Below are 23,131 nucleotides of genomic sequence, written 5' to 3'. Positions count from 1 at the left end.
AAGGATTTATTTGTGCTGCAATCTGAGGTGCAGTTAACTCTAATGAACTTATCCTCTGCAGCAGAGGTAACTCTGGGTCTTCCTTTCCTGTGGCGGTCCTCATGAGAGGCAGTTTTATCATAACGCTTGATGGTTTTTGCGACTGCACTTGAAGAAACGTTCAAAGTTCTTGAAATTGTCCAGATTTACTGACTTTCATGCCTTAAAGTAATGATGGACTGTCGTTTATCTTTGCTTATTTGAGCTGTTCTTGCCATAATATGGACTTGGTCTTTTACCAAATAGGGATATCTTCTGTATACCACCCCTACCTTGTCACAACACAACTAATTGGCTCAAATGCATTAAGAAGGAAAGAAATTCCACAAATTAACTTTTAACAAGGCACACCTGTTAATTGAAATGCATGCCAGGTGACTACCTCATGAGGCTGGTTGAGAGAATGCCAAGAGTGTACAAAGCTGTCATCAAGGCAAAGGGTGGCTACTTTGAAGAATCTCAAATATAAAATATATGTTGATTTCTTTAACACTTTTTTGGTTACTACATGATTCCATATGTGTTATTTCATAGTTTTGATGTGTTCACTATTATGCTACAATGTAGAAAATAGGAAAAAATTAAGAAAAACCCTGGAATGAGTAGGTGTGTCCAAACATTTGACTGGTACTGTAAATATATGCAGTTCTAGTAAGGGAACTTGTGCTAGCTAAAGATACAATCGTAGCTATAAGGATAAAGCAAAAAAAGTGATTATTTCACATATATTCAGTCTAGCTATAGCACATTCTACAAAGAGAATATTGGTATTGTATTGTATTATATAGTTAACAATTTGGTAATATGAGGAGCAACATGAAACACTTGAATAAACAGAGGACATGCTATAAGAATAAATACATACTTTAATCTCGAAGGTTTTTGATCTCCTACGTGAGAATGTATTGCTTTTCACCATTGTTACCTATTCTTTGGATTAAATAGTTGTGCAGAAGAGACAAACCTTTTTCTATTACAATCTAAATGCATACATTCTTTGAGAGACAAACGCTATACCTGCATATTGCATTGGTATCCAGGTATTATTTTCGAATTGACAATTTAACCAAAGTGTGATGATTTCTTCCGTTCATATCAATTAAATAATTATTGCTAATGTACATATTACCAGCTTCCCCCACTGTCTGTACAAGCAAAACAAACATAACCAAACTGAGTTTCAGGGATGGCATGATTAGCGTGGAGAAAACCTGCTGCACTTGCTCTTTCCCGTTCACTTATTTTTCATGCATAATTCTTTCCATCAGTATCTTGTAGACAAGAACTACACAACTATGTAACAACTATGTAAAGGCAATACATTTGAATTAGCATATGGCAACCATATGAAGCATATGCAAATCAAGCATTAGCCAGTAAGCAACAGTGTCACTATCACAAGCTGACTATTTTCTAATCAAGCATATGAAATGCAAACATTGCATTGTTCTAACAGGACAGAGGCAGCACTGGTGCTTGAGATGAAATGTTGGCTTTCCAAAAGGCACTAGCTTGGTTGAATATCTTAAAAATCATCTTGGCAACATAGCCAACGCTTTGCCATAGTTTTATTTCCTTCAAATAAATATACACCTGAACAGATTGAGTTCTGTCTTTTTCAAGGCATGTGCTTTTAATTCTGATGCCATTTCTCAGTCCTTAGACCACTTGAAGAGATGACTCAAGTCACAAACATACAAAGCTGTACAAATCAACAGATCAAAAGTAAAATGTAACATGCAGGTAAATCTGTGGTGAGTGTGAACAAGTGCTTAATTCTCATCATGAATGAAAAAAACATGACCTCAAATTTGGTTAGCTTTCCTTATACTCATCTATTTCCAGTCAAAGGCACTTCTTTTGGTTGAAATCATCTCATTGTAAAGCCAAGTATGCAATCTGAAGCACTGTACACAAAATAAACACTTAGGCACTCAATCATTTACAATATCTGCAGACAGAAGTAAAGAAAAAAACAGTCCTTGGTCAACTGAAATGCATACTTCTTGGGGTTGAGGCTGGAAGGGGGTGGTGCTACATACATAGTATGCCTGTATTTCTTTTCTGAGAGGTCAGCCATTTCATTTCATTTTCAATTTCTGTACATTGGCAAATCTTCTGAAATGGAATCTTCTGAAAGGCACACATTGGATTCTGATCTTCAGGATGCTGAATCTCTGTTTGTTCCACATGGTTGTTTTTTGGGCTTCGTGCAGACTGTAGTCCAAGCATGCAGATGTTGTAAAAATTATTGGTATGGGATTTCCTCTTTTTCCCCACTCAGTCCTTCTATGTCCATGATGAAAGTGGTGCTACGCATGACTGTGGACGGAGATGCTTGAGAGGTCGTTCCTGATGATCTCATTAACTGTGAAGAAAGGAGAAGGAAGATGTCAATATCTCACAATCTACATCAAAGCATCTCCAGTAGAGTTCATAGTATTTGAGAGATATAGGTGTTTTAGCAGGTAATACGTCATAATACGTTCAATGCGTTCAATGTGCAAAATATAGTCATTTGTTCAAACAGCGCAAAATAAATGGAGCCATGTTAACACAGATGAACAGCAGTCTCAGACTGTTTGGTTTGGAGAGGATGCAGCTTCATGCTCTCTACAAAGGATCCACATGACAGGGCCCTAAATCCTTGAATCATACACCAACCCCACCCCATCATGCTGTAATCAATCAAGAAGATAGCAAAGGAGAGACAAAGGTCTAGTCCAAACTTCATTCAACCCTGGTGCCGCTCCCTTCACTGTGTTTGAAGAGAGAAACAAAAGGCCACAAGCTAGTTTCAGTCTCTGTTGAGATAAGACAGCCATGGATTTAAGTAAGAGCGAGCAATTTGACCCTAGGTCAGATTGCCTCGTTACCCCCCACACACAGTGAAATTACACAATTAAATTTCTGGCGCAGTAACAAAGATTTCTAACTCTATGTTTGTGATTACCCCAGTTTTATCTCATAGTCCATTAAAAATACACATCACCAACTGGAGCTAAACAAACAATAATGTGCCAGTGTGGGCCTGATAAAGAAGAAGAAGAAGATGGCAAAGGCAGCCATCTTGATTGAGGAGTCCACCATGAACCACTCACCAGGAGGACCTTGCTCTCCCTTACAGTGCTTTTTCTGGCAAGCCTAATCAGCTCTATAGAGGAGTCTGGCAATATTTCACAATCTGGTAACATCTGAATAACCAAGCGTTTTTAGTAAGAAAAGGTATCCTTTGCATTAGAAAATTGCTTTGCCCCTTCATTACTTATAAGACCACATCCCTCCATATGTGTTATAGTTGCTTCAGTATCTGTATAAAAACAACACATTCTTTTCCTATGACAATGATAGGATAATGGGTCGATAGTACAAGGCACTTTTTTCATTTACACAGACGCCCTCTCCGCCTCCGCCGTCCAACGAAGCCGCTGAAGACCTCCTCTCAGCAGGGAGGTAAGAGGCTCGACCACAGTGATGAAGCCCCGGATGAACCTCCGGAAATAGTTGGCAAAGCCCAGGAATCGCTGGACTGCTTTCACGGAGTTGGGGATGGGCCATGAACTGACTGAGCTGACGCGTTGCTCCTCCATCTCCACTCCCTCTGTGGATATGAGGTACCCCAAGAAGGACATGGGCCACTGGAAAAACAAACACTTTTCTTGATTAACATAGAGATTATGCTCCAACAGTCTTCCCAGCACAGACCTGACTAATGAGACATGCTGGACTCGGTCTGCAGAATAGACCAAAATGTTGTCTATATAAACCACTACACCCCGTCCCATCATGTCCCGAAACACTTCGTTAATAAAGGCCTGGAAGACTGAAGGAGCGTTAGACAGGCCAAAGGGCATTACCAGATACTCGTAATGCCCCGTGGTCGTGGAAAAGGCAGTTTTCCATTCGTCACCTGCACGAATGCGCACCAGATCGTAGACGCTCCTCAAGTACAGTTTCGTGAAGTACTGCGCCCCGTGCATTTGTTCGATGATGGTTGGGATGAGGGGTAAAGGATAGCTGAACTTAACGGTGGCTTTGTTCAGTGTTCGATAATCAATGCAGGGGCGCAGTCCGCCATCTTTCTTCTTAACAAAAAAGAAGCTTGAGGAGGCTGGTGACGTAGAGGGGCGGATAAAACCCTGCTGGAGGCTCTCCTGTACGTAGGTCTCCATGGCCTCGGTCTCCGCGTAGGAGAGGGGATAGACGTGTCCTCTCAGGAGGACTGCGTCAGACAGCAGGTCAATGGCACAGTCCCAGCAGCGATGAGGAGGCAGGCGTGTAGCCTGGGTCTTAGAGATCTGTTCTAAATGAGTATCATGGGTCAGCAGAGAAACGGGAACAGTGATGTGATGTACGAGCCATGTCCCTATTGGACGATTATCCAGGGCTCGAACCGGATAATGGGTCAATGGTACAAGGCACTTTTTTCATTTACACAGACGCCTGATTGAGGAGCTCTAAAATGCCTGATATATTATTTTATTCTGAGTATCTATCATTTTATAGTACTGAATGAACCAGCACTATTTCTTCATCATTTAACAGCCTCTGGCTGCGTCCCAAATCACACCCTATTCCCAACATAGTGCCCTATGGGCCCTGGTCAAAAGTAGTGCACTATATAGGGAATAGGGTGTTATTTGGGACTGAGCCTCTAACTGCTTCGGCAGCAGGTCCTCCTGGACTCAGATCTAGCAACAGGCCCAGGATGTCTCACTGCTCCACCAGAGAGCAGCCATATAGGAAATTAGTGAGGGGAACACCCCTGGTGCATGGCAGTGGAAGCCAAGCGCACAAGCTTACAGAGGAATTCCCTCTGACCGGACACTGGCCCTGCGGCGTTAGCTCGCTCCCACCACAGCCAGGAGCTTGGGAAAAGCATCCTGGAGATGTGAGATTCCCTCCAAACAATGGAGTGGTGCCTTTTCATTTGAGGTGGTGCTGTGCAGCCCTTCCCTGTGTGACCCAGCACTGACACAGCCACTTCCCTCCACAAGAAGTGTGACAGGGTGTGCCTTGCAGTGTTTGGCTGGTCTCAGAGGACAAATCCCGGAGGTGTTTACATGGAAGTCTTTGTGGTCCAAATCATGTGCAGGTCAAACTAATTTGACATGATCACCACAGCTGAATGTGAGAAATTAAAACCTAGGCCCACATAAGCAACCAATAAACTAAACTAAGTAACTAAAGAGGTATTCCATAACATGTACAGGGATCTCGAAGACAAATCACTCGAATTTTGATAATAGTGAATCTCTTTTATTTTGGCTACAGAGTACAGTACGAAACTTCCCTCTGAATCTGAGCCGTCAAGTTGTCTAGACATAAAGTTAATGTGTTTGGCCAGCTGATTGACTGCTATTAATAAAGAAATAGGATCTGAGTGTTGGCTAAATGAAGGAGCAGAGATCTCACATGCATGTGTCATAGAAACACAGACAGACTGAACCTATTATGTGTCTTTGAGGACAGGGGTGTATTTCAATGTGATACGACTTCATGAGGAACTTGGCAAAAGCAGATACTTGTCAGTAGAGTTATGACATTTATATTCAGGTACATTAAATCACCTTTTCCTGATCTGTCATAATAGGGAATTTAGAAAAAAGTTTAGTTTCCAAAGGTTCACCTCAGTGCTACAGTTTTATCTGTGTAATACATCACCAACAGACGGTTTCCAAGCCCATCTTTCAGATATTAATAAAGAATGTGCTATGAGAGCTGGGGCTTATGTGGAGAGGAGACTTGCCATCTGTCAAGGGAGCCCTTGGAGTATTCCCATTCAATAAGATTGAAGATCTGTGCTTCATTGTGGATAATGTACCATATTAGGACTCAGCTTCAATTTGATAAAAACCTTTCACAGGTATAGGTACAATTTACATCATGACATTTTCCGATGCATACAAGGTGCATAGTTTACTTTCAGCATCTGTCTACCTTGGCTTTTCAAAAAGAATAACCACAACGTGAAGAAATAACCACGTCCTGAAATGGATCACCACCCCCAGCTCCATCTCCTCACTCTCCTCTCCCCTGCAAAGCTGTCATCAAGGCAAAGGGTGGCTACTTTGAATTATCAAAAATATTAAATATATATTGATTTGTTTAACACTTTTTTGGTTACTACATGATTCCATATGTGTTATTTCATAGTTTTGATGTCTTCACTATTGTTGTACAATGTAGAAAATAGTAAAAATAAAGAAAAACCCTTGAATGAGTAGGTGTGCCCAAACTTTTGACTGGTACTGTACATCAAGTCATGATGTCAGCCATAAATCTGAGACGTCAATACATCAGAAACCTCCTCACAATATCATCACCTGCCCATTTAACAACCAACATGGTGGATGGATTACGGAGGTTGAATATATTGCAGAACTATGCCACATATGGTTCAAGAGGTTCTAGATATCTGCTAAATATAGAACATATATACTGAACAAAAATATAAATGTAACAATTTCAAAGATTTTACTGAGTTTCCATATAAGGAAATCAGTCAATTGAAATAAATTCATTAGGCCCTAATCTATGGATTTCACATGACTGGGCAGGGGTGCAAGCAAAAAAATGTCCCCTCCTCTGAATCAGTGCTGTTCATTCTGACACTGCAAAAGCAGGCTGACCTACTGACTACAAGCAGAAAACATGGCTTACCCCCACTGAGCCCATATCGTCCGTTGCCATGGACTACATTTCATTCTGTTGCCACATTTCATGTGAGGGATCTAATTTTAAAAACTCTAACCGTTGATCCATGTATGTTTACGGATGATTCAGGCTCCCCGCCCTCAGCAAAACACAAAAAATTGCCTTCCGTACCAAAGTGACATCAGTAGCATGTGGATCTGGTTACTTTGATGATGTTCAATTCCGAATCTGGCGATAGAGACATTTAGAAAAACGATGTGTTGTTCAAACACCCCAGATGGGAATTTCTTGTGTGAATGGCAAGGACCGCTACTGAAGGAATGGTGCAAAATGATCACTCTGCATGGCTAGAGAAACAAAGTCAGTCACCCTATTCACAATTGGCAAACACCAAATCATAGAAACATGTATGATTGTTTTCAGTCTTGCCCCAATACATTTTCAACTAAACATTATCAAGACGACCTGTGTGACAATTTAATATGAGGGACTGCTTTAAATGACGTGCAGCTTATAAAGGCTTCATTAACACTACATAAATGTGTCACAAATCATCTATAACCATATGTCATGCACTATAAAGGGTTCATAAATGTGGCATAACTGTGTGACATAACCCACTATTTCAAATATGACATAAACCTGTGCTTTATAAAGGGTGGCATAAGCAACGCTTAATAAAGGCTTTATAAATCATTTTAAATCGAGGCTTCACAAAGCATTTTGCAACGCCAGGATAGTGGGTTCGATTGCCGGGACCACCCACACGTACAAATGTATGCACGCATGACTGTAAGTCGCTTTGAATAAAAGCATCTGCTAAATTGTATATATCATATTACTCTAAAACATTTCTAGGATGGCCCAACCTCTTTCCCTCTTGCGTGCAAAGCCAATATTGGACTGACCTCAACTTTCCCCAAATTGCTGTGCTACACACACTCTAAAGTGCAGTCATTCACAGCAAAAAAACATTGGAAGGCCTTTTAAAATCAGTTTGAATTGTTTTCATAATTCAGTTGTTTTCCTAAATTCTGTTTTCTCTGATTTGTTTTTCCAGGTTTCGGATTCCCCCCAACTCTTTCAGGTTTTCCCCAATTTCCTAACAGACCTGCTAACTTTCCATGTTGTTACTTTGAAGGTTGGAACCAACATGCAGTACCTCCAGCAGGCAGAGAGGAAATAATCATTTGTCCGCCAGCTCAGGAACAAGCGACACTATTTACAGCCCTGTGTAATGTCCAATGTAATTGCATTGCTGGACTTTTTTAAACTGAATGTATTTGTATTGTTTTAAAAATGTAAAACTAAAAGGAAATGTATGGTTTAAACGTATTTAATGTGTATTTGTTTTAGCTGTTAGTGATAATTCTTTAAGTGTTAATACATTTGTGTTTACTTATGAATGACCAAATGTGTCTGACTTTATAGTAAGTACAGCTCTGAACCACTTCTCAAATGTTTTCAATTGTATTGTAGATAAACATGCTCCTTTTAAAAAACTGAGAATTAAAAATAGGTCTTTCCCTTGGTTCAGTCCAGAGCTATCTGAAGTCATACACAACAGAGATGCTGCCTGGGCTAAAGCTAGATTCACAGACTCACTTTCAGGCGATTGAGAAATCTGTGTGTAAAACTAGTTAAAAAAGCAAAATCAAATTAGTATGTTAATACACTATCTGAATGTACAGGGAACCCAGGTACATTTTGGAAAGCTGTTACATCACTGAAGGGTTGTGTCTCCTCTTATCTCCCCCAATAAATGTATTTAGATTCTGACCCTATTACTGACAAAATTGATATAATTAATGCATTTAATCACCATTTTATCTCTGCGGGCTATATATTTGAATGTATTTCAAAGCCAGCTCTTGAAAAGAGTAGTTTGGATGTTGATGGTGAAAATCTATTGAATGATACTGAAAATGCTGGTCAGGAGTTTTCTTTTCTCTGAAATCTACTGATAAAGAAGTCATGGATGCTTTGCAAACATTAGACAAAAAAAATCCACAGGGGCTGATCATTTGGAGCCTGGTCTGCTTAAGTGTGCAGCTCCGTTTATTGCTGGCTCAACAGCCCACATTTTTTATTTAACATTGTTATCAGGAAGTATTCCAAAAGCAAGGAAATTCGCATACAGTGAGGGAAAAAAGTATTTGATCCCCTGCTGATTTTGTACGTTTGCCCACTGACAAAGAAATGATCAGTCTATAATTGTAATGGTAGGTTTATTTGAACAGCGAGAGACAGAATAACAACAAAGAAATCCAGAAAAACCCATTTCAAAAATGTTATAAATTGATTTGCATTTTAATGAGGGAAATAAGTATTTGACCCCTCTGCAAAACATGACTTAGTACTTGGTGGCAAAACCCTTGTTGGCAATCACAGAGGTCAGACGTTTCTTGTAGCTGGCCACCAGGTTTGCACACATCTCTGGAGGGATTTTGTCCCACTCCTCTTTGCAGATCTTCTCCAAGTCATTAAGGTTTCGAGGCTGATGTTGGCAACTCGAACATTCAGCTCCCTCCACAGATTTTCTATGGGATTAAGGTCTGGAGACTGGCTAGGCCACTCCAGGACCTTAATGTGCTTCTTCTTGAGCCACTCCTTTGTTGCCTTGGCCGTGTGTTTTGGGTCATTGTCATGCTGGAATACCCACCCACGACCCATGTTCAATGCCCTGGCTTAGGGAAGGAGGTTCTCACCCAAGATTTGACGGTACATGGCCCCGTCCATCGTCCCTTTGATGCGGTGAAGTTGTCCTGTCCCCTTAGCAGTGGTCCTCTGTAGCTCAGCTGGTAGAGCACGGCGCTTGTAACGCCAAGGTAGTGGGTTCGATCCCCGGGACCACCCATACACAAAAAAAATGTATGCACGCATGACTGTAAGTCGCTTTGGATAAAAGCGTCTGCTAAATGGCATATTATTATTATTATTATTAGCAGAAAAACACCCCCAAAGCATAATGTTTCCACCTCCATGTTTGACGGTGGGGATGGTGTTCTTGGGGTCATAGGCAGCATTCCTCCTCCTCCAAACATGGTGAGTTGAGTTGATGCCAAAGAGCTCCATTTTGGTCTCATCTGACCACAACACTTTCACCCAGTTCTCCTCTGAATCATTCAGATGTTCATTGGCAAACTTCAGACGGGCATGTATATGTGCTTTCTTGAGCAGGGGGACCTTGCGGGCGCTGCAGGATTTCAGTCCTTCATGGTGTAGTGTGTTACCAATTGTTTTCTTGGTGACTATGGTCCCAGCTGCCTTGAGATCATTGACAAGATCCTCCCGTGTAGTTCTGGGCTGATTCCTCACCGTTCTCATGATCATTGCAACTCCACGAGGTGAGATCTTGCATGGATCCCCAGGCCGAGGGAGATTGACAGTTCTTTTGTGTTTCTTCCATTTGCGAATAATCACACCAACTGTTGTCACCTTCTCACCAAGCTGCTTGGCGATGGTCTTGTAGCCCATTCCAGCCTTGTGTAGGTCTACAATCTTGTCCGTGACATCCTTGGAGAGCTCTTTGGTCTTGGCCATGGTGGAGAGTTTGGAATCTGATTGATTGATTGCTTCTGTGGACAGGTGTCTTTTATACAGGTATCAAGCAGAGATTAGGAGCACTCCCTTTAAGAGTGTGCTCCTAATCTCAGCTCGTTACCTGTATAAAAGACATCTGGGAGCCAGAAATCTTTCTGATTGCGAGGGGGTCAAATACTTATTTCCCTCATTAAAATGCAAATCAATTTATAACATTTTTGACATGTGTTTTTCTGGATTTTGTTGTTGTTATTCTGTCTCTCACTAATAAACCTACCATTAAAATTATAGACTGATCATTTCTTTGTCAGTGGGAAAACGTACAAAATCAGCAGGGTATCAAATACTTTTTCCCCTCACTGTATGTGTTGCCACTCCATAAGGGTGGGGATACAAATTATCTTGACAACTATCGGTCTGGCTAATCATCCTGAGCTAGGCCCATCTCCCGGCTATCTACCTCTCTGTCAACCGGACGGGACCACCTAGTGTTGACACGGAGCCCCGCCGATCCTACACGACTGGTCTGCCGACGAAATCGTCTGATGTGGTTGCTGACGTTAACCACGAAGATTCCATCCATCTGCTAGCCCCCGGCCCGCTAGCACACGCTAGCCGTGGCCTCTTACTCACTAGTTTACCACCGGACCTTATGATAACTCAGCTATACAGCTGATGTCTGCTGGACTGTTCCTTTTTACGGTACTACATCCTGTTTATGTTTAGCCTCAGCCCAAACATGGTTAGTTTATTGTTGTTTCGGTTATTTCTAATTTTACTATATCACTGTAGACCCCCCAGCCTAGCTAAACCTGCCTTAGATAGCTCCTTTGCCCCTCCCCCTATACACGTGGAGACTGACTCAATTGATGCCTCCAGCGATGCTATCTCTTTCATTGTTACCCAACGCTTAGGTTTACCTCCACTTTACTCATATCCTTCCATATCCTTGTCTGTACATAATGCCCTGAATCTTTTCTATAACACCCGGAAATCTGCCCCCTTTATTCTATGTACCCAACGCACTAGAAGACCAGTTCTTAAAGCCTTTAGCCGTATCCTTATTCTAGTCCTCCTCTGTTCCTCTGGTGATGTAGTGGCTAACCTAGGCCCTGCAGCCCTCAGTATCACTCCTACTCCCCAGGCGCTATCATTTGATGACTTCTGTAATCGCAAAAGTCTTGGTTTCTTGCACATAAATATCAGAAGTCTACTTCCTAAGTTTGAGTTATTCACTGCGTTAGCACACTCTGCCAACCCTGATGTTCTAGCAGTGTCTGAATCCTGGCTCAGGAAGGCCACCAAAAATTCTGAAATTTCCATCCCCAACTATAACATTTTCCGTCTAGATAGAACTGCCAAAGGGGGTGGAGTTGCAATCTACTGTAGAGATAGCCTGCAGAGCTCTATCATACTATCCAGGTCTGTGCCCAAACAGTTTGAGCTTCTACTTCTAAAAATCCACCTTTCCAGAAATAAGTCTCTCACTGTTGCCGCTTGCTACAGACCCCCCTCAGCCCCCAGCTGTGCCCTGGACACCATATGTGAATTGATTGCCCCCATTTATCCTCAGAGTTTGTACTGCTTGGTGACCTAAATTGGGATATGCTTAATACCCCAGCCATCCTACAATCCAAGCTAGATGCCCTCAACCTCACGCAAATTATCAACGAACCTACCAGGTACAACCCTAAATCCGTAAACATGGGTACCCTCATAGATATCATCCTGACTAACATACCCTCTAAATACACCTCAGCTGTCTTCAACCAGGATCTCAGCGATCACTGCCTTATTGCCTGCGTCCGTAGCGGGTCCGCGGTCAAACGACCACCCCTCATCACTGTCAAACGCTCCCTAAAACACTTTAGCGAGGAGGCCTTCCTAATTGACCTGGCCCAGGTATCCTGGATGGATATAGATCTCATTCCGTCAGTAGAGGATGCCTGGTTGTTCCTTAAAAGTAATTTCCTCTCAATCTTAAATAAACATGCCCCATTCAAAAATACAGAACTAAGAACCGATATAGCCCCTGGTTCTCCTCAGACTTGACTGCCCTTGACCAGCACAAAACATCCTGTGGCGTACAGCATTAGCATCAAATAGCCCCCGCGATATGCAACTTTTCAGGGAAGTTAGGAACCAATATACACAAGCAGTCAGGAAAGCAAAGGCTAACTTTTTCAAACAGAAATTTGCATCCTGTAGCACTAACTCCAAAAAGTTTTGGGACACTGTAAAGTCCATGGATAATAAGAGCACTTCCTCCCAGCTGCCCACTGCACTGAGGCTAGGAAACACTATCACCACCGATAAATCTACAATAATCGAGAATTTCAACAAGCATTTTGCTACAGCTGGCCATGCTTTCCATCTGGCTACCACTAACCCGGCCACCAACTCTGCACCCTCTGCTGCAACTTGCCCATGCCCCCCCCGCTTCTCCTTCACACAAATTCAGACAGCTGATGTTTTGAAAGCGCTGCAAAATCTGGACCCCTACAAATCAGCTGGGCTAGACAATCTGGACCCTTTCTTTCTAAAACTAGCCGCCGAAATTGTCGCTACTTCTATTACTAGTCTGTTCAATCTCTCTTTCATAACGTCTGAGATCCCCAGAGATTGGAAAGCTGCCGCGGTCATCCCCCTCTTCAAAGGGGGTGACACTCTAGATCCAAACTGCTACAGACCTATATCCATCCTGCCCTGCCTTTCGAAAGTATTTGAAAGCCAAGTTAACAAACAGATCACCGACCATTTCGAATACCACCGTACCTTCTCCGCTATGCAATCCGGTTTCCGAGCTGGTCACGGGTGCACTTCAGCCACGCTCAAGGTCATAAACGATATTATAACCGCGATTGATTATAGACAGTACTGTGCAGCCGTCTTCATCGACCTGGCCAAGGCTTTCGACTCTGTCAACCACCGCATTCTTATTGGCAGACTAAATAGCCTTGGTTTCTCAAATGACTGCCTCGCCTGGTTCACCAACTACTTCTCAGATAGAGTTCAGTGTGTCAAATCGGAGGGCCTGTTGTCTGGACCTATGGCAGTCTCTATGGGGGTGCCACAGGGTTCAATTCTTGGGCCGACACTTTTCTCCGTGTATATCAATGATGTCGCTCTTGCTGCTGGTGACTCTCAGATCCACCTCTACGCAGACGACACCATTTTGTATACATCTGGCCCTTCATTGGACACTGTGTTAACAAACCTCCAAACGAGCTTCAATGCCATACAACAATCCTTCAGTAGCCTCCAACTGCTCTTAAACACTAGTAAAACTAAATGCATGCTTTTCAATCGAACGCTGCTGGCACCCGCCCACCCGACTAGAATCACCACTCTCGATGGGTCTGACCTAGAGTATGTGGACAACTACAAATACCTAGGTGTCTGGTTAGACTGTAAACTCAACTTCCAGACTCACATAAAGAATCTCCAATCCAAAGTTAAATCTAGAATCGGCTTCCTATTTCGCAACAAAGCCTCCTTCACTCATGCTGCCAAACATGCCCTCGTAAAACTGACTATCCTACCGATCCTTGACTTCGGCGATGTCATTTACAAAATAGCCTCCAACACTCTACTCAGCAAATTGGATGTAGTCTATCACAGTGCCATCCGTTTTGTCTCCAAAGCCCCATACACTACCCACCACTGTGACCTGTACGCTCTTGTTGGCTGGTCCTCACTACATGTTCGTCGTCAAACCCACTGGCTCCAGGCCATCTATAAATCACTGCTAGGCAAATCCCCGCCTTATCTTAGCTCATTGGTCACCATAGCAGCACCCACCCGTAGTCTGCGCTCCAGCAGGTATATCTCACTGGTCATTCCCAAAGCCAACACCTCCTTTGGCCGCCATTCCTTCCAGTTCTCTGCTGCCAATGACTGGAACGAATTGCAAAAATCTCTGAAGCTGGAGACTCTTATCTCCCTCAATAACTTTAAGCATCAGTTGTCAGAGCACCTTACCGATCACTGCACCTGTACACAGCCCATCTGAAATTAGCCCACCCAACTACCTCATCCCTATATTGTTATTTATTTTGCTCTTTTGCACCCCAGTATCTCTATTTGCACATAATCTCTTGCACATCTAGCATTCCAGTGTTAATACTATTGTAATTATTCTGCACTATAGCCTATTTATTGCCTTACCTCCATAACTTGCTACATTTGCACACACTGTATATATATTTTCTGTTGTATTTTTGACTTTATGTTTTTTACCCCATATGTAACTCTGTGTTGTTTTTATTGCACTGCTTTGCTTTATCTTGGCCAGGTCGCAGTTGTAAATGAGAACCTGTTCTCAACTGGTTTACCTGGTTAAATAAAGGTGAAATAAGAAATACAAAAATAAAATAAAATCGCCCCATTTCAAGACTACCTTGTTTAGCTAAGATTCTTGAATCCTTGGTTAATGTACAACTTTGTTCCTTTTTATCTGATAATTGTATTTTTTATATAAACCAATCAGGATTTAGGCCTGGGCATATTACTACCACAGCAACCACGCTAGTTGTTAATGATCTTGTCAATGCCTTGGATGCTAAAAAGAGCTGTGCTGCCTTGTTTATTGACCTGTCAAAGACGTTCGACACTGTTGATCATTCTGTTTTGCTGAAGAAGTTATCTGTCACGTCTCCTCCCGTTGCTCCCCTCTGGCGCTCTGATTCGCCGGTCTACTGAGCCACCAGTCTGAGCGCACCACCTCGGCAACACAGGAATGGAAACCCAACACATCCTAATCACCTCCAGCGCACCTGCACCTCATCACCACCACTATATAGCCCTGGACTGTGCAGTCATTGTTGTGTGTAATTGTTAGCGTTATGTCGTTTTTCTCGCTCTTTGTTATTCTCTTTCTCATTGTTAAGTAAACCTTTACCTTGTTGATTCCTGCGTCTGCATCCTGCCTCTTCGTATCCTCAGTACTCGTCACATTATCAAAAACAGGCCTGGGATATACAGCCTGTTTATGGTTTCAGAATTATCTTAGCGACAGAACTCAGGCCATCTTGACAGATGGGGTTAAATCTGCATTTCTTGAGATTCAAAAAGGTGTTCCTCAGGGTTTGATTTTGGGTCCATTACTGTTCACCTTGTATATTAATGACATTGGAAACACTGTTAATAATTGTAACATTCATCTCTATGCAGATGACAAAGTTTTGTATTCCTGTGCCACCTCAGTGCAGCAGGCCATTCGTGAACTTCAGCATGACTTAGATTCAATTCAGAAATCACTTACAGATCATAAATTAGTGTTAAAAGTGGTCCTCTGTAGCTCAATTGGTAGAGCATGGCGCTTGTAACACCAGGGTAGTGGGTTCGATCCCCGGGACCACCCATACGTAAAAATGTATGCACACATGACTGTAAGTTGCTTTGGATAAAAGCGTCTGCTAAGTGGCATATTATATTATTATTATTATTAAATACAAGGAAAACCAAGCTCATGCTGTTCTCTAGGTCATGAAATGTTGACCCTGAGGACCTGCATATTTGTACTACAAATGGAGCCCAAATTGAGCTTGTTTCTCAATATAAGTACCTGGGTGTCTGGATTGATGACAAGTTGTCATTCGTAATGCATATAGAAAATCTGACTAAGAAACTAAGATCCAAGATTGTTTTTTTATATCGAAATAAATCGTGCCTCAGTATGGATAATAGGAGAAAGATTGTTCAAACAACGTTTCTCCCTGTTTTGGATTTTGGTGATATTGTTTACATGCATGCGGCAACCTCTGTTTTGAAACCTTTGGACGCAGTCTATCATTTCGCAATACGTTTTATCACAGGGGACAATTTTAGGACTCATCATTGTAGTCTGTATAAAAATGTGGGATGGACCTCTGTCTGTAAGAAGAGAGCTGCATTCTCTTTTATTTATTTACAAAGCAATCTTACAGAAACTCCCTCCATATGTAACTTCATTAATTAAGTTAAGAATCATTAGTTACCAAACCCCTTTACAGGACTGAATAACACTAGGCCAACCTTCAGTCTCCACAGATTTGGGAAAAATCTGCGTTTAGTTTTTTCCCCCCTAATTTGTGGAGCAATCTGCAACTTTCACTGCAGTTAGATGTGCTGGTGCCACTCAGGCAGTTTAAACTATTGATTGAGGACCTCTATGTATTTGAATGTGATTGCTTTTATTAAATATGTTTATTTTGTTATTGTGCGCTGAATTATATTGTTTTATACACATATATGTGTATGTTGTTTTATTATTCTGTCTTTTTTGTAATGTATACAGGGCTCTCTTGTAAAATAGATTTTTAATCTCAATGTGACTCCCTGTTTAAATAAAGGTTTAAAAAAATGACCAAAGGGGTCTGACTTGAAAGTAAGTAAGTACAGCGAAGGTGTCTCAAAGTATTACAGGACACTATATAAAGCGTCAATAAATAGATTATTAACGTTCTGCTGATTTATGAAGGTTATCTCATGATCCACAGGTTACTGTAGGGTGTGAGAGATATTTAAATGGGTTGATGGACCTGCAAAGCTTGCGTTTGTGTGTGTGTGTGTGTCAGAGCCAAGATTATTTGGAGTAGTCCAACCTGAGACTATCGCACCAGGAATTCCTCTTCTGTTCCCATACTGGAGATCAGAGCTTGATTACAACCTGTTACAATGGTGCAAACATGTTGTGGCTGATCTTTCAGCGGGGGAGTGGGTGAATGTGTCAAAGACCTGACTGGGCCCAGCACCGTACGGTATGGCTCGTTATATTGTTGTGTGTGTGTTTGTGTACTGAGGAACATGTAACTTGGTTCCAGAAGAAAGCCACTTTCAATTTCCTTATGTTTCTTGGTGTAATGTCATCCCCCGGCTATTGTGCACACAGCACATATAAGCCTGGGATAACAACCATTGAAAGTTGGCCTTAGTGGGAGTGACCATAGAATTCTATGGGAGTGACCATACTGAGTAAAGAGCAAAACCATTCTCCCTGGTCGTCACTACTTAACACAGCCAAAAAATCAGAATCATAGCTAAACCCTGCCCATTTCCACAATTGATCTTCTTAAAATGTGATTTTAAACCTAACCCTAACCTAGAAGGCCAAGTTTGATGCGTTTGGGCAGAAGTGTCTGGGAAGGAGATTAGGTGCAATGTGAATAACATGACTTCACTTTAGAACAGTGGTCACCAACCTTTTCTGAGTCAAGATCACTTTCGCAGTCAAAAAGCAAGCCGAGATCTACCGCTCAGATTATTTTTTTTAAACATGACTTACAAATTTTAACATTAACCTAATAAAAACTGTTCTGTAATAATAATAATAATAACATGCCATTTAGCAGACGCTTTTATCCAAAGCGACTTACAGTCATGCGTGCATACATTTTTGTGTATGGGTGGTCCCGGGGATCAAACCCACTACCTTGGCGTTACAAGCGCCGTGCTCTACCAGCTGAGCTACAGAGGACCACAAGGAATGAGGATTGTGCAGTAGACCCAATACATTATCACAGCATATTGGCTATATGCCTGGCCTGACAATATTGTCCTTCTCAGACCATATTGTCTTTCAAAACTCGAGCTTTGATATCTAAATATATTGAACAAAAACATCAACGCAACATGTAAACTGTTGGTTCCATGTTTCATGAGCTGAAATGAAAGATCCCAGAAATGTTCCATACGCACAAAAAGCTTATTTCTCTCAAATGTTGAGCACAAATGTGTTTACATCCCTGTTAGTGAGCATTTCTCCTTTGCCAAGATAATCCATCCAGCTGACAGGTGTGGCATATCAAGAAGCTGACTAGGCCCACCCACTGGGGAGGCCCACCTACTAGGGAGGGGGGGAGGGGGGGAGAGAATAAAGCCTTTTGAGGGGAAAAACTCTTTCCAATTGGCTGGGCCTGGCTCCCCAGTTGGTGGGGCACACATGACTTCGCCCCTGCCCAGTCGTGAAATCCATTGAAATCCAGTTGGATATATAGTTCCCAGTTGTCTTGAACGCACTGAAGTCGGAAGTCGGACATTTCCGAGTTCCCAGTTGTTTTGGACATGGCTTAGTGGAGGGAGGGAGGTGGAAGACTGTCCCTGCTCTCTCCTTCCTTTCCTCCGGTGAGACTGACCAGAGAGAGGGCACACAGTCTGCCACCTAATGGCGAAACTCAAGTCGCACCGCATCTGCCTCAGGCACAAATTCATGTTGTTCCTATGACCAGAGAAAGTGAAATACTTCTCGATATTAAAATAGACAAGATGAGCTGATAATAATAATAAAAACGCAGGGCTATCGATGCAGTTGGCTACTCATTCATTGCAGCTGCAGCGAGAGTGGAAGTAGAGAGAAGTGTGTTTTATGTTTTGCAATAGTGATGAATAAAAACAGTGTTGACAGTGCTGAACGTAGGCCCCCCGTGTAGCTCAGTTGGTAGAGCATGGCGCTTGCAACGCCAGGGTTGTGGGTTCGATTCCCACGGGGGGCCAGTATGAAAAAATGTATGCACTCACTAACTGTAAGTCGCTCTGGATAAGAGTGTCTACTAAATGACTAAAATGTCAATGTAAAAATGTCATAAAAACAGCAGCTCTTTGCTGTGTTCCTTGATAGTCTCTCTCTGGTCATGATTTAAAAGTTATGAAATCTCACGTAGGCTAGTGTCAAACTTTGCTCTGGCCGGGGTCGTGGAAGCTGTAGGTAGGCACAGTGATTTGAGCTATCTGATTGGCCAGCGCAGTAGGAGCACTCGATTAAGCCACAGATCTTCCGGTCCACTGGGTAAGCGGAGTTTGACTTTTCAGACAAATGAAATGGTTCAAAATGGGAACACTTTGTCTACCCGGTACACAGGGCTACTGAATCAAGTGCTCCTACTGCTAACAGCACAACACGAAAAAAAGGAGCACAAGCCTTTATGCCTTTATCGTTGGCTGTTGATGTTTTCTACAGAAATGTTTGGTGATCGACTAGGAATGCCTTGAAGATCGACTATAGATCACGATCGACCGTTTTTTCCAACAATGCTTTAGTGCTTATACCATACCTCAGCACAACATGTCACCCTTTATAAAGCACATGTTTATATCAAATCCGACATAGTGGGTTATGTCACATTTGACATTTGTGGTTATGTCACACAGTTATGCCACATTTATGAACCCTTTATAAAGCAAGACATACGGTTATAGATGCTTTGTAACACATTTATGTAGTGCTTACGATGGCATTATGAAGACTTTATGAAGCCTTTATAAACTAAACGTAATTTAAACCGTGACCGGATTATGGGTTTTATGTACTTAAGGGCTTGATTTGTTATTCTTTATATCTAACGTCATGGCAGGAAGTAGAGTAATGGATATGAAGTAATCCAGGAACCGGTTTCCTACGCAGGCTCCCAGCAGCAGCTGGAGGTGACTGATAAAGCTGAGAGGGGCGGTCTGATTTCAGCCTCCAGGAAACAGAGGGAAAATGAGGAGAAACTCCCAAACAATTAGCAGGACAGCGCTGTTAGCCTCATTAAGGGGTACAGAGCGTCAACAACCCTGCCAATAACGAGTGTTTCTGTCAACACAATACAGCTGTACTACAGTAGAACCAGTCCACCAATAGAACCAGTCCACCAACAAGCTAACTACCACCTTTAAACACTATAAATAATCACAGAAAAAGACCAGCCCTGAGACAGGGAAAGGGGGGGGTAGACACACACATCCCCCAGAAAATGGCCACATGGCTGGGCCAGGCCACAAGCTACAAGATGTTCTTGGCCCGTGGGCTGGGGCTCTTGCTGTTACTGTTAGTCAGTCCCTGAGTGCGGTCAGCTAGTTCAGCAAGTCACCCTGCATTACGCCAATGAAAATCATTTTCCAACCAAGTATTTTATAGATGCAAATTGCCTGAACAATGTATAAATTCAGAAATACGGGAAAAGGCTTTTAAAAAATCTAGGAATTAAAAAGAAGGGAGAGAGTGAGAGCGAGCGAGAGAGAGCAAAAATGGACTCATTGTATGAAATGTTTCCATGCGGAAAACATTCCATATCAATATCTAGAAATTATCTGTGAACAGTATAAAACCAGTTGGTTACAGTACAGTGCCTTCAGAAAGTATTCAGACCCCTTGACTTTTTCCACATTTTGTTACGTTACAGCTTTAATCTATAATTGATTAAATTCCAAAAAATCCTCAGCAATCTACATACAATACCCTATAATGACAAAGCGAAAACAGGTTTTTAGAAATCTGCTAATTTATTACACATAAAAAACAGAAATACCTTATTTACATAAGTAATCAGACCCTTTGTTATGAGACTCGAAATTGAGCTCAGGTGCATCCTGTTTCCATTGATCATCCTTGAGATGTTTCTACAACTTGATTGTAGTCCACCTGTGGTAAATTCAATTGATTGGACATGATTTGGAAAGGCACACACCTGTCTATATAAGGTCACTCAATTGACAGTGCATGTCAGAGCAAATACCAAGCCATGAGGTCGAAGGAATTGTCCGTAGAGCTCCGAGACAGGATTGTGTCGAGGCACAGATCTGGGGAAGGGTACCAAAACATTTCTGCAGCATTGAAGGTTCCCAAAAACACAGTGGCCTCCATCATTCTTAAATTGAAGAAGTTTGGAACCACCAAGACTCATCTTAGAGCTGGCCGCCTGGCCAAACTGAGCAATCGGTGGAGAAGGGCTTTGGTCAGAGAGGTGACCAAGAACCCAATGGTCACTCTGACAGAGCTCTAGAGAGTTCCTCTGTGGAGATGGGAGAACCTTTCAGAAGGACAACCATCTCTGCAGAACTCCAACAATCAGGCCTTTATGGTAGAGTGGCCAGAAGGAAGGCACATGACAGCTCACTTGGAGTGGCACCTAAAGACTCTCAGACTATGAGAAACAAGATTCTCTGGTCTGATGAAACCAAGATTGAACTCTTTGGCCTGAATGCCAAGCGTCACATCTGGAGGAAACCTGGCACCATCCCTACGGTGAAGCATGGTGGTGGCAGAATCATGCTGTGGGGATGTTTTTCAGCAGCAGGGACTGGGAGACCAGTCAGGATCGAGGCAAAGATGAACGGAACAAAGTACAGAGAGATCCTTGATGAAAACCTGCTCCAGAGCGCTCAGGACCTCAGACTGGGGCGAAGGTTCACCATCAACAGGACAATGACCCTAAGCACACAGCCAAGACAACGCAGGAGGGGCTTCGGGACAAGTCTCTGAATGTCCTTGAGTGGCCCAGCCAGAGCCCGGACTTAAACCTGATCAAACATCTCTGGAGAGAACTGAAAATAGCTGTGCAGCAACGCTGCCCATCCAACCTGACAGAGCTTGAGAGGATCTGCAGAGAAGAATGGGAGAAACTCCCCAAATACAGATGTGCCAAGCTTGTAGCGTCATACCCAAGACAACTCGAGGCTGTAATCACTGCCAAAGGTGCTTCAACAAAGTACTGAGTAAAGGGTCTGAATACTTATGTAAATGTAATATTTCAGTTTTTTATTTTTAATAAATTAGCAAACATTTCTAGAAATCTGTTTTTGCTTTCTCATTATTGGGTATTGTGCGTAGATTGATGAGGGAAAAAAACAATGTAATACATTTTAGAATAAGGCTGTAACCTAACAAAATGTGGAAAATGTGAAAAACTTGTTATGTTATACTTGTCAGCGTATCGGTTGATGTATTTCCTGCACTTAAATGGCTATTCAGCATTGCTCAAGTCAAGCAAAGTCAATGCCAATGTAAAACTTAAATATATCAACTTCTAGGTGCTCTAAAATGTATAGGTATTCAATATTGGATCATGGTAACCCAAAAGCACTTTGTGACCACATCACACCTCCTAACCAAAACTGTAAAAGAGGTTGTCGCCTTCCTTAGGTTGAGAATATCTAGCAAAGGTTGAGGGAAGCACAATCTCAAGGTATAACCCTCCCTTCCTTCCTCTCCATCTCAGGTCTCTCTCTCATCTACTACCCATGCCTCTCAGCCGTGACTTTACAGTAACAGTACACTGTGTGCCCTGGTCCTCTACTCCTCCACTGCCTCAGGGCCACAGTGGCAGCAGGCAGCAGGTAGCAGGTAGCATCCAGACCGCTCTAGCTCCAGTCAGCAGCTTTTATAGGCCGTGGGCTCCTTCCATCACACGCAGCCTCTGGAGGAGTAGACCTATAGCCCAGGCACTGGGCCAGACTAGCCTAGTCAGAAGGTAGCACGTGAGGGAGATACTGGGATGATGGAAAATAGGGATACCTCTTGGTGGTGTGGTAGGACAGATATTAAGTATGGAGGTCAAAATATCAGAGCTCTATTGTATACATCTTTGTTTCACACTAAAGTTGAATGCATGGGCATTCCATTAATATATTCACACACATACTCTAACTCAGTGGGGGACCGAGGGGTCAGCAGGTGGGGCCCGAGGGGTCAGCAGGTGGGTCAGCAGGTGGGGCGCAGGGGTCCCCCCCCAATAAAAAAATTATATATATATATACGGTGGATATAAAATGTCTACACACCCCTGTTAAATTGCCAGGTTTTTGTGATGTAAAAGTATGAGACAAAGATAAATCATGTCAGAACTTTTTCCACTGTTAATGTGACCTATAATGTGAACAATTCAATTGAAAAACAAACTGATATCTTCAAGGGGGGAAAATGAAAAACTAAAACCTTACAATAACCTGGTTGCATAAGTGTGCACACCCTCTTATAACTTGGGATGTGGCTGTGTTCAGAATTAACCAATCACATTCAAACTCATGTTAAATAGAAGTTATTACACAACGGCCATCATTTAAAGTGATTCTGATTAATCACAAATAAAGTTCAGCTGTCAGGATCTTCCTGACATTTTCTTAGTTGCATCTCAGAGCAAAAGCCAAGGTCCGCAGA

General features: G+C 42.4%; 1 protein-coding gene across 1 annotated transcript in view; it reads right to left on the bottom strand.

Moving 5' to 3' along the window:
* Positions 1 to 611: 611 nt before the first annotated feature.
* Positions 612 to 23,131, bottom strand: part of LOC121554012 (nuclear factor of activated T-cells, cytoplasmic 1-like) — a 75,680-nt gene continuing 53,160 nt past the window's right edge. The window contains exon 10 of the mRNA XM_041867447.2: positions 612 to 2,407. Within this exon, the coding sequence (XP_041723381.1) occupies positions 2,352 to 2,407 (56 nt within the window). The 3' untranslated portion in view covers positions 612 to 2,351. The remainder of the gene's footprint in view (positions 2,408 to 23,131) is intronic.

This window comes from Coregonus clupeaformis, chromosome 38 (genome assembly GCF_020615455.1).
Source record: "Coregonus clupeaformis isolate EN_2021a chromosome 38, ASM2061545v1, whole genome shotgun sequence".
Lineage (NCBI taxonomy): Eukaryota > Metazoa > Chordata > Actinopteri > Salmoniformes > Salmonidae > Coregonus > Coregonus clupeaformis.
Note: the sequence above shows the minus strand (reverse complement) of the source record. Positions and strands in the feature narration are given on the sequence as shown.